General features: G+C 38.2%; 1 protein-coding gene across 1 annotated transcript in view; it reads left to right on the top strand.

Moving 5' to 3' along the window:
• Positions 1-13,527, top strand: part of DNAH12 (dynein axonemal heavy chain 12) — a 300,387-nt gene that overhangs the window by 129,354 nt on the left and 157,506 nt on the right. The window contains exons 30-31 of the mRNA XM_053689370.1: positions 5,071-5,251; positions 6,433-6,573. Coding sequence (XP_053545345.1) covers positions 5,071-5,251; positions 6,433-6,573 — 322 coding nt within the window. The remainder of the gene's footprint in view (positions 1-5,070; positions 5,252-6,432; positions 6,574-13,527) is intronic.

Raw genomic sequence — 13,527 nt, 5'->3', positions numbered from 1 at the left:
ATAAGAGAAATTTGTGTAGTTGGTCATTGTTACTCACACCACTCAGGCAGGACAAAAGACAGATAGCTGAAAACAAAGACTGGAGTGAATTTTATCTTTAGGCAAAACTAAGTTTTGTTTCTGCTACAACTCATGTTACGCGGGTTCCCTGCAGACACGACTATGGCATATCTTAGTAAAATTGAGTTTTATCAAACAGTAGCAAGAGTAAGCCAAAAGGCTAATAAAGAAATAATATATAACAGTGTATAGCTGATTATAGAGTGGAGGGTAAGTCCTTTATTATATTTTTCTTTGCACACTAAGAGTGAAAGGAAGAGGACAGACACTCAGGGACCTGGTGGGATCTGTTACCCTCAGAAAGGGTTTGTATTTTACTGGAGCTATTTCCACAAACTTTGGTAAATTTTGCGGCAGAGCAGATTCCTTGGCTAATCCAGTAAAAGATTAATGAGATCTAATGCCGCCTCTATAGCCTTTTTGAAGAGTCAAGTAGCATAGAGACCCAGGCTTATAATGTATGGGGACAGTGTGTATATATATATATATATATACCCTCACACTCCTTTACATAAACTTGCTAAGAATACGGTTTATATTCCATATAGGGAAACAAAAACCTCTTTACAGTCAGGGGTTCCCTATTGACGACAGATTTAATTTATATTTTTTTCCATCTAGGGCTGAATGTGTACTAAGCTGTGGGCTGCACACAATAATTATTGTTAGGATAGTTGGTACAATCAAGATTTTTTTGTCTGCACTCAAGGGCAGATAGCATAATCTACGGTCCTCTTTCGCGCCTTTTAGACAATGGCGCTCTTCTCAGTTTCTGTCCAGGTAAGGTGAGGACATGAGGGTTCCTTATTGAATTAGCAGAGAACAGTAATCAGATTAGGAGTGCCTAAATCATAATTAAGATGCCTTGTTAGCATTGTGGTAACCTAAGCTGTTACAATAAATTACTTGAGATGCGCAGTTAAAACTGAGACTAATCGGCTTCAGCTAGAGAATTTGGTATGGGTCCGTGTCTGCAGCGTCTTCAAGAGAGGCTGTTATCTATCCCCCTGCATTTTTGTTAGTAAAATCAACAGTTAGCGGTAAGGGATTGCTTATTTTATATGTTACCAAGTACTATTGTGTTGTACTCTCTGCCAGTCTCATGAAAGCGGTCCCTTTGCCGTAGGTTATATTCGGGGGTGTAGGTCGCTAAGTAGTTACTCTAGAGTCTATGCATATATATGCTTATACTGTATGGGGATTGTTATGTTAGTATGGCGGCAGTGTGACGCACTTTGGTATAGTGCTTTAGCCGTTATTAGTTTTAGATGTATTACAGCTTCATCAACCTCTTCCTTATTGGAGGTTTCACTTGAGCGCATTCCCTCTGCTCCCTCTATTCAGTTGGCGCATATTTCCCTATTGGACCCTTTTTATTTGTGCCGTTGAAGAGTATGCAATAGCGGTCCATTAGTTCTTTGTTGTAGGAATTTCTTCAGGGAATCTTTACTTTAAGGTGTTACACAGTCCTTTTAAGTTATACTGTGTAATCTGACTGTAGCTGTATGCTTGACTGTAACTAGTTCCTGTCGGTTTTTATAGTACTGCCTAGAATACAGTTCTTTTTATCATCTGTAATTTTTTCCCCCTGATATTCAGGAATTTTCAGTTCTTTGGTGCCACCCAGTGGCGTTTAAGGGTCATTTTCTTAGACATGTATATCCATGTTTTATATTATCAAACTGAGGTGTGAAATATTACTCCTTAAAGGGAGTTTTCAAACTGTACAGTATTATCTGTATCTAAGCTTTGTTTTATCCTTTAGGTTAGAGCAACTGTCTATTATCCTCAGGTTAAATTCCCAGTATATCAGAATTTCTGATCTCCTTATAGTATGTGTGTTTCTGCCTGAGCCTTGCTAACATAATTGGTAGCGTATCAGTCTCATTCTCTGGAATTCGTGAGTTCAGGTTTTCAAACTAGGAACCTACTCTAGTTTACTCTTTTAGTTGAAATAATTTTTACTATTTTCCAGTTAAATAACATCTTTAGGTACATCAAAACATAAGTAAACAAAGTGTTGCTAACAATATATCCTAGTGCAAATTCTCATATAGTTTATCTCTTCACTCGGTTGAATGAGCACTAAGGAGTACCAAGCCCCCAGAGTTGTGAAACTCTGAAAGAGTTGGCACTAATCTCCTCAGATTAATGTCCATAGTTTACACATATTCCAGAATCTCCTTGTATTAATGTCCATTAGATAATTTCCTATAATTAAGGAGAAAAGATCAAACAAAATACTACTATCAAACTATAATAACTATAAGTGTCCAACTTACAAATCTGCTTGTTTTCAGGGCTTAGACAATTGCTTATAAAGAAGGGTAAAATCATTAAAGTTACCTTAAGAAAAGATATCGTTTGTCGAGCAGAGCCGGGAGGGGTCCACTTCTATCCTTTCGGGAGACCGCGGCTACTACCTATAAATGTAAAAGTCTAGAGGAGTCCACTCACTCCCTCTCAACTTCCCCCATTTTGTTCCCTCAAAATCCAGTAAAATCAGATTTTATGAAAGCTTTCATTATTACCCTGTATCAGAGAGGCTTGTTCCGACATAGTAGTTTACTCTTTTAGAGGGTTTTGTAGAGTTTCTTTTCTCTCAGGGTTTTTTTTACTGCAATTTTGTGTCAGTTCCACATAATATTCTTAAATATTTTTTTTACACCCTGGATTGATCTCCGTGTCAGATCAATGAGATATTTCTTGGGTTTCCAGTGTTCAGAACCTTACGGTGAAATGACTCCCACTCTATTCTCCAGGAGCATGACTGTAGAAATCTTAATATAGTTCTGGGTGCTCTCAGGACTCTAAATTGCTTGTCTTTTATAAAGAATTTTTATATAATTGGAAACATGAGTTCAGCTCTGTTTCATGTCTTGGGCATTTCCCATGGTCATAGGATTACGCAGTACTTATAATGTTTAGTGCTTTTAGCACTAAGATCTTATTTTATGTCCCTAGTTTGGGCATCGTGGCTCTATATTATAATCTCTCTTATTTTGAGGTGATTTATGTCCTTCTTTATGTAGGTTTGGCCAATTGTATCATATACATATTTTTTGTCTTTCTTAGGAAACTATTATTTTGACGTCCATGATTAGATTCGTGGACTTTAATGTCTCCTATGTAGGGATTTCTCATAGTGTTTGAGTTATCAGATATTGTCTTACATATATCATATCTGTTTCCTAGTGATCTCAGGACACTAGGAGATTTTTCAGTATCCTTTTTTATATACAAGGTACTTTATTTTTCTTCTCATGTTGAGGAGATTATTTTCTGATACGGTGCCATCCTAGATAGTACTAGGTTAAGATAATTTTTTGTTTAGTGATCTTAGGACTACAATTTGGGAAATTTCTTCCAATTTGTTTCTCTTCCTTTTGATCTTGATCGGCTCCTCAACTCTTTACAATGGTGCTAGGGGCCCTTCTGGCAGTGGTCAGATCTCAGGGAATAGTAGTGTCGCCATTTTTGGATGATATCTTGGTTCAGGCACTATCTTTTCAGTTAGTAAGATCTCATACTGAGATGTTATTGTCTATTCTACATTTCCACAGGTGAAAGGTGTATCTGGTAAAGAGTTCCCTAGTACCAGACACAAGGGTGTGTTTTTTGGGAACAATTATAGATTCTATATCCATGAAAATCTTTCTGACGGATGTTAGATTTGCCAGATGTTCAAGCTTTTGTTCAGGTTCTAGTCAGAATCAGGCCTGTGTTCAACCTCCTTGGAGCCTTAACCTCATTCTTAAAGTTTTGCAGCAGGCTCCGTTTGAGCGGATGCATTCTGTTGATATTAAATTGTTATCTTGGAAGGTTTTGTTTCTTCTTGCTATTTCTTCCGCTTGCAGAGTTTCTGAGCTTTCGGCTCTGCAGTGTGATTCCTCTTACCTTATTTTTCATGTGGATAAGGCGGTCCTTCGTACTAAGCTGGGTTTTCTCCCTAAGGTAGTATCGGATCGAAATATTAATCAGGATATAGTTGTTCCTTCTTTTTGTCCCAATCCTTCCTGCCATAAGGAACGTCTTTTGCATAACCTGGATGTTGTGCATGCTCTAAAATTTTACCTTCAAGCAACTAAAGATTTTCGTCAATCTTCTGCCCTGTGTGTTGTTTTCTCTGGTAAGAGTAAGGGTCAGAAGGACACTTCTTCTACCCTTTCCCTCCTGGTTTAGAAGTATTATTCGTTTAGCTTATGAGACAGCTGGTCAACAGCCTCCTGAGAGAATTACAGCTCAGTCTACTAAGGCTGTCTCCTCTTCCTGGGCTTTCAAAAATGAAGCTTATGTGGAGCAAATTTGCAAGGCCTGATTACTGTAAAACTCCCACCTATGTCCTACAGAAAGATTCTTCTAACTGATCGGCCATATTTTTATTGGCCTTTCCTAAGATTATTCTTACATATACTTTTAGTTCTGAATTTTGTGTTTTCTATAAATATATGAAAAATAAACAGATTAAAAAAACGTTAAAATATTTGCTAGACATAAGTTTAGGTAGAATAAGTGATGTTCCTGAGGGATGCTAAGTAATTTTGCATAGTTGTGAACAAAATCTACAAGGCGACCATTTTAAAAAAATTTTTTTTTACATGTCCCCTTAGGACAAGGAAAGAGGTAAAATGGTGAGGAATTTATATAAAAAAGCAGGAAGTAAAAGAAAATGATATTCCCCAACAGTACTGGACAGATAGCTCAGCATGCTAAGGCACTGTGGCTGAGCTCTGTAGCAACCCAAGGGTTGCAGGTTCGATCTCCGGTGATGTCTACTCAGCCTTTCATCCTTACGAGTTAGATCAAATGAGCAGTGCCTTGAGACCCTTACGGGTGATTAGCCGCGCTTTACAAGTACCCAATACATACATACATGCTCCGCTCTAGATCCTTTCTGGTGACCTTTGTTAGCACAACACATTTTTAGGCCATTTTGGGCATTTTATAGGTTATTGCTGGTTTTATAGCTTTTATTCAATTCCATGTTTCTCTGTCTCATTGTATTGATAGTTTTATGCTGGTGGGAGAGTCATATTCAGGCAAAACCAAGGTTCTCCGTGTCCTGGCAGATACATTATCACTTATGAATGAAAGAGGCTGTGAAGAGGAAAAGGTGATATACAGAACAGTCAATCCCAAATCCATCACTATGGGGCAGCTTTTTGGGCAATTTGATCCGGTATCACATGAGGTATAATAATTGTTTTATTTATTTATTTTTTATTTTAATTCTCAATGTTACGTTTATTTGATTAAAATGTCACAACATCGTGTTACATCTTAAAATCAAAACCGATAGAATGCAGTTTTCCAGATTGATGTTGTTCTCATTGTATTTTTTGTTAAAGAGCGTACGTCTTGAGCGTTTTATGGCTGAAGTGTTTCCATATATAAAAACTGCTGCCCTCTAGTGCTTAAGGAATCAGGAAACCCAAAAATGTTCTTTCATGATTTAGGTAGAACATACAATTTAAAACAATTTTCCCGTTTACTTCTAGTATCAAATTTGCTTCATTCTCTTGGTATCATTTGTTGAAGGAGCAGCAATGCAATGTTCTAATTGAACACATCTGTAAGCCAATGACAATCAGTATATATGTGCAGCCACCAATCAGCAGCTAGAACCTAGGTTCTTTGCTGCTCCTGAGCTTACCTAGATAAACTTTTCAGCAAACAATAAAAAAATAAGGAAGCAAATTAAATAATGGAAGTAAATTGGAAAGTTGTTCAAATTGTATGCTCTGTATAAATCGTGAATATCCAATTATGACTTTAATTAAACTTTAGTGATTCACATAGAGCATGCAATTTTAAAGAACTTTTCAATGTCCGTGTATTAATCACATTTGCTTTCTACTCTTTGTATCCTTTGTTGGAAAGCATATGTATTGGTGGCTACACACATTTGTCTCCTGTTATTGGTTCAACAGATGTTTTCAGATAGCTCCCACCAGTGCATTGCTTCTCATTCAACAAAGGATTCAAATGAGAATGAAGCAAAATTGATATCTGAAGTAATTTAGAAAATTGTTTAAAATTGTAAGCGCTATCTGAATCGTGAAAGCAAAATGTTGAGTTTCATATCCCTTTAACATTGTATACTATTGTTAAAAACATTGTTATAAACACTTCTGCCATAAAGTGCTTATGACACATGCATGCTCCTACGACTATCTAGGTATGCTCTTCAACAAAGAAAACCAAGAGAATCAAGTCTGATTATATAAGCAAAATGGAAAGTTGTTTATAATTATCATGAAAGTTTAAATTTCATGTACATGTCCCTTTAAACAATTATAGAAATCCTATCATTTTTTTTTTAAACAAATTGAATGCCACGCATGCTCCAATTAACTTATGCTCATGTTTCAGTGGACTGATGGTATCGTTGCCAACACTTTCCGTGAATTTGCTCTGTCCGAGAGCCCAGAGCGTAAATGGGTTGTATTTGATGGACCTATTGATACATTGTGGATCGAAAGCATGAATACTGTATTAGATGATAACAAGAAGGTAAAGTCACACTCATATTTTGTTACAGATATATAGAAGAACCCCCCCCCATAATTTACATAAAGAGAGTAAGAATAAAAAATGTGTAAAAAAGAAAAAGCAAGAAGAAGGTTGTTATAGTAAACTATAAATGTATATGTACATATGTATGTATGCTTGTATATATATATATATATATATATATATATATAATTATATTTATATAAACGATTAACAATGAGACGACAATCACTGGTCACTTTCCTCAGCAAACAAGCTCTAAGGAAAAGGACAAGTGAGTGCAGTCTCATTGTTAATCTGTCTTGCACCCTGGCAGTTGACGATTGGAGGTGAGAGTGCATAATCATTGGACTGTTTTATTTTTATATATATATATATATATATATATATATATATATATATATATATATATATATATATATATATATATATATATATATATATACAGTTTAAAATTTCAAGTCCTAAGCTACTAGCCAGACCAAAATGTCTCTTGCCACTTCTGATGCCACCCATCATTCGTCCACACACCCACTACTCCCCCTTTTTGCATATGTTAAGCCATTGTGAAATAATTTATTGTGCAGTAATTTTTTATATTTTTTTTATTTTAATTAAAGTGAAAGTTAATCCTAGCGTTTCACAAACGCTAGGATTGACTTTTGAAACAAATAAAGGGGACTTTCATTCATGAAGTATAAGATACTTCATGTAGAAATCTCCTTTATTTGTCTCAACCAATCGGCGATTTGAGCTACTAACAAAGCCCACGGCTAAAAAAACTTTTTGCTAAGTGGTAACATTTCCACCTCTTAGCCAATAGCAGTGCGGTAAATCCAGCTTGGCACCCATGGGAGCCGGATTTACCGCACTGCTATTGGCTAAGAGGTAAAAACGTCACCTCTTAGGATTTTTTTTTTTTGCCGTGGCATTTATTAGCAGCTCATATCGCCGATCGGTTGAAACAAATAAAGGAGCTTTCTACATTAAGTATTTTATACTTCATGAATGAAAATCCCCTTTATTTGTTTCAATAGTCAATCCTAGCGTTTGTGAAACGCTAGGATTAAATTTCACTTTAAATCATTTCATTAAAAATTTGAAAATAACATAATTTATGTAAGAACTTACCTGATAAATTCATTTATTTTATATTGGCAAGAGTCCATGAGCTAGTGACGTATCAGATATACAATCCTACCAGGAGGGGCAAAGTTTCCCAAACCTCAAAATGCCTATAAATACACCCCTCACCACACCCACAATTCAGTTTAACGAATAGCCAAGTAGTGGGGTGATAAAGAAAGGAGTAAAAAGCATCAACAAAGGAATTTGGAAATAATTGTGCTTTATACAAAAAATCATAACCACCCTAAAAAGGGTGGGTCTCATGGACTCTTGCCAATATGAAAGAAATGAATTTATCAGGTAAGTTCTTACATAAATTATGTTTTCTTTCATGTAATTGGCAAGAGTCCATGAGCTAGTGACGTAGGGGATAGTAATACCCAAGATGTGGAACTCCACAGAAGAGTCACTATAGATGGAGGGATAAAAATAATAACAGCCATTTTCCGCTGAAAAAAATTAATCCACATCATAATAAGAAAAAAATTAAACATAAGCAGAGGAATCAAACTGAAACAGCTGCCTGAAAAACTTTTCTACCAAAAACTTGCTTCCGAAACATAAAAACGGTAGAATTTAGTAAATGTATGCAAAGAAGACCAAGTTGCTGCTTTGCAAATCTGATCAACTGAAGCTTCATTCTTAAAAGCCCACGAAGTGGAGACTTATCTAGTAGAATGAGCTGTAATTCTCTGAGGCGGGACCTGACCCGATTCCAAATAAGCCTGATGAATCAAAAGCTTTAACCAAGATGCCAAGGAAATGGCAGAAGCCTTCTGACCTTACCTAGAACCAGAAAAGACAACAAATAGACTAGAAGTCTTCCTGAAATCTTTAGTAGCTTCAACATAATATTTCAAAGCTCTTACAACATCCAAAGAATGTAAGGATCTCTCCAAAGAATTCTTAGGATTAGGTCACAAAGAAGGTACAACAATGTTGTTAGAATTCACAACCTTAGGTAGAAATTTAAATGATGTCTGCAAAACTGCCTTATCCTGATGCAAAAATCAGAAAAGGAGATTCACAAGAAAGAGCAGATAATTTGGAAACTCTTCTAGCAGAAGAGATTGCAAAAAGGAACAACACTTTCCAAGAAAGTAGTTTAATGTCCAAAGAATGCATAGGCTCAAAAGTAGGAGCCTGTAAAGCCTTCAAAACCAAATTAAGACTCCAAGGAGGAGAGATTGATTTAATGACAGGCTTGATACGGACCAAAGTCTGTACAAAACAGTGAATATCAGGAAGCTTAGCAATTTTTCTGTGAAATAAAACAAAAAGAGCAGAGATTTGTCCCTTCAAGGAACTTGCAGACAACCCTTTATCCAAACCATCCTGAAGAAACTGTAAAATGCCAGGAATTCTAAAAGAATGCCAGGAGAATTTATGAGAAGAACACCATGAAATATAATCTTCCAAACTCGATAATAAATCTTCCTAGAAACAGATTTACAAGCCTGTAACATAGTATTAATCACTGTATCAGAGAAACCTCTATGACTAAGCACTAGGCGTTCAATTTCCATACCTTCAAATTTAATGATTTGAGATCCTGATGGAAAAACGGACCTTGAGACAGAAGGTCTGGCCTTAATGGAAGTGGCCAAGGTTGACAACTGGACATCCGAACAAGATCCGCATACCAAAACCTGTGAGGTCATGCTGGAGCTACCAGCAACACAAACGATTGTTCCATAATGAAATTGGAGATCACTCTTGGAAGAAGAACTAGAGGCGGGAAAATATAAGCAGGTTGGTAACACCAAGGAACTGTTAACGCATCCACCGCTTCCGCCTGAGGATCCCTAAACCTGGACAGGTACCTGGGTAGTTTCTTGTTTAGATGGGAAGCCATCAGATCTACATCTGGAAGACCCCACATCTGAACAATCTGAGAAAACACATCTGGATGGAGCGACCACTCCCCCGGATGTAAAGTCTGACGGCTGAGATAATCCGCTTCCCAATTGTCTATACCTGGGATATGAACTGCAGAAATTAGACAGGAGCTGGATTCCGCCCAAGCAAGTATCCAAGATACTTCTTTCATAGCTTGGGGACTGTGAGTCCCACCCTGATGATTGACATATGCCACAGTTGCGATATTGTCTGTCTGAAAACAAATGAACGGTTCTCTCTTCAACAGAGGCCAAACCTGAAGAGCCCTGAAAATAGCACAGAGTTCTAAAATATTGATTGGTAACCTTGCCTCTTGAGATTTCCAAACCCCTTGTGCTGTCAGAGATCCCCAGACAGCTCCCCAACCTGAAAGACTTTCCTCTGTTGTGATCACAGTCCAGGTTGGACAAACAAAAGAGGCCCCTTGAACTATACGATAGTGATCTAAACACCAAGTCAGAGAGAGTCGAACATTGGGATTTAAGGATATTAATTGTGTATAATCCCTATACCATTGGTTCAACATACAAAGCTGGAGAGGTCTCATATGAAAACGAGCAAAGGGGATTGCGTCCAATGCTGCAGTCATGAGACCTAAAACTTCCATGCACATAACTACTGAAGGGAATGATTGAGACTGAAGGTTCCGACAAGCTGAAACCAATTTAAATCATCTCTTGTCTGTTAGAGACAGAGTCATGGACACTGAATCTATCTGGAAACCTAAAAAGGTGACCCTTGTCTGAGGAATCAAGGAACTTTTTGGTAAATTGATCCTCCAACCATGTCTTTGAAGAAACAACACTAGCTGATTTGTGTGAGATTCTGCAGAATGTAGAGACTGAGCTCGTACCAAGATATCGTCCAAATAAGGAAACACCGCAATACCCCGTTCTCTGATTACAGAGAGTAGGGCACCAAGAACCTTTGAAAAGATTCTTGGAGCTGTCGCTAGGTCAAATGGAAGAGCGACAAATTGGTAATGCTTGTCTAGAAAAGAGAATCTCAGAAACTAATAGTGGTCTGGATGAATCGGAATATGAAGATATGCATCCTGTAAGTCTATTGTGGACATATAATGCCCTTGCTGAACAAAAGGCAGAATAGTCCTTATAGTCACCATTTTGAAAGTTGGCACTCTTACATAACGATTCAAAATTTTCAGATCCAGAACTGGCCTGAATGAATTTTCTTTCTTTGGATAAATGAATAGATTTGAATAAAACCCCAGACCCTGTTCTTGAAACGGAACTGGTATGATTACCCCTGAAAGCTCCAGGTCTGAAACACACTTCAGAAAAGCCTGAGCCTTTACTGGATTTGCTGGGATGCGTGAGAGAGAAAAAATCTTCTCACAGGAGGTCTTACTCTGAATCCTATTCGGTACCCTTGAGAGACAATACTCTGAATCCATTGATTTTGGACAGAACCTGCCCAAATGTTTGGGAAAAATCTTAATCTGCCCCTACCAGCTGAGCTGGAATGAGGGCTGCACCTTCATGCAGACTTGAGGTCTGGCTTTGGTTTCTTAAACGGTTTGAATTTACTCAGAATTGAAGAAGGTTTCCAACTGGAACCAGATTCTTTGGGGGAAGGATTAGGTTTTCTGTTCCTTATTTTGTCGAAAGGAACGAAAACGGTTAGAAGCTTTAGATTTACCCTTAGGTATTTTATCCTGAGGCAATAAAACTCCCTTCCCCCCAGTGACAGTTGAAAAAGTTGAATCCAACTGAGAACCAAATAACTTATTACCTTGGAAAGAAAGAGATAGTAATCTAGACTTAGATACCATGTCAGCATTCCAATATTTGAGCCACAAAGCTCTTCTAGCTAAAATAGATAAATACATAGATTTAACATCAATTTTGGCATCACAGATAAAATGATTAGCATGTTGAAGCAAGCGAACAATGCTAGACAAATCAGGATCCATTTCCTGTTGCGCTAAACTTTCCAACCAAAAAGTTGATGCAGCTGCAACATCAGCCATAGAAATGGCAGGCCTGAGAAGATAGCCAGAATATAAATAAGCTTTCCTTTGATTAGATTCAAGTTTCCTATCTAAAGGGTCTTTAAAAGAAGTACTATCTTCCATAGGAATAGTAGTACGTTTAGCAAGAGTAGAAATAGCCCCATCAACGTTGGGGATCTTTTCCCAAAACTCCAATCTAACTGCTGGCAACATCAGCCATAGAAATGGCAGGCCTGAGAAGATATCTAAGGAAAGCTTATTTATATTCTGGTTAAGATTCAAGTTTCCTGTCTAAAGGGTCTTTAGAAGAACTAACTGCTGGCAAAGGATAAAAAATTTTAAACCTTGAAGAAGGAATAAAAGAAATACCAGGCCTATTCCATTCCTTAGAAATCATATCAGAAATGGTGGGGCGGAGTTCGGCCGTGCAGGCAAATGGCCGCAGTGTGAATCAGCTCCGTGCTGGGGAAAAAGACCCAGGACTATATACCTGCAAGAATCGCTTTACAAAGTGGTACACAGGCGCCTAAGTATGTGGGGACACTAACCGCTATGGCATGAAGGCAATCTGACATGCGACTTAGCTAAAAACGGACCGTTATTTAGCCGCAAAAGGAAAAACGACCGCCGCCATATTGGAAAAGGCCGTGTGCGAGCCATGCGGACACAGATACCGGAGTCCATCTCAGACTCAGCTCATATATGGAGGTAAGCTGAAACAAATGAAACACAACACATAACGACCGCACAGTGGGACAAAGGGCCATCTATGTTACATATTAGCACCGGCAGAAAAAGAAGTATAACGCCCACAAACTTAAAAGTCACCTCGAAAGCATGCCTGATTAAATGGGCCTCACTATGATAGGAGAGGAGGGCATAAAACACTGATCCGAAGACGTAAGACCCTGAATAGCAATAACATAACATGGTGTGGAGTGCACAACCTGCTCTCAGTAAATCATCACAAATGTACACCACATCTGACCGTAAACCTTCAATGGGGCATCACTAACAACTTGAATTATTAATATCTCCTCCTCCAAACAATAATCCTGGGGAAGGAAATACAGGTCAACTGAACACTCTCCATTACTTAAGTAAAACATGACGACTAAACGCTTGAATAAAGGGGAGAAGCTCACGAAAAGCCAGACCACTGTGCCAGTCTCTGTGAGCACATTCTTTCAACTGCCAGACACAGCAACCAATCCTGCACATCAGACTGCAAATACTAATGAGACTCCTCATGATTTATCAAGCGCTGCAGAATCACAGATAGCTACCTCTTATATTACACAACTAAAACAAGACATTGCTAACCTGCCATCAAAAGAGGACTTTGCCTCCCTAAAGGCATTAATAACCAAAGAGCTTACCTCCATGAGAACTGACATAAACGCCTTGGGGTGCAGAGTAGAGGAAGTAGAAGACACGCAAACTACCATCTCTGAAATGGTGGGGAGCCTAGAAACACATGCCAACGTTCAATCCTCACAAATAGAGACAATGCAAGAAAGAATTGAGGATCTCGAAAACCGCAGTCGGCGGTCTAACTTAAGAGTAAGGGGTATACCAGAGTCAATAAAAAGCCCTGAACTTAGAGAATATATGCAGAACCTCTTTCACCACCTGATGGGGGACCCAGACATACCTGATATGGAACTGGAAAGAGTACATCGGGCTCTGCGCCCACCTCCACCAACTGGTGCACCCCCTAGGGATGTTATCCTTAAATTTCTGAGATTCACTGACAGGGAGGAAATCTGGTCCAAATCGAGACAACTGAGGAAGATAATGTATCTGGATCATGCCTTACAAATTTACCCAGACCTATGCCCAAGCACTCTACAACGTAGAAGAGACGTCCGATTTATCACCACTGCACTACAAGAGAATGATATCAAGTATCGCTGGGGGTTTCCCTTTAGTTTGATGGTATCTAAGGAAGGCCA

The sequence above is a fragment of the Bombina bombina genome, chromosome 7 (assembly GCF_027579735.1).
Source record: "Bombina bombina isolate aBomBom1 chromosome 7, aBomBom1.pri, whole genome shotgun sequence".
NCBI classification, from domain to species: domain Eukaryota; kingdom Metazoa; phylum Chordata; class Amphibia; order Anura; family Bombinatoridae; genus Bombina; species Bombina bombina.
This window is presented reverse-complemented; position numbering and strand designations above follow the sequence as displayed.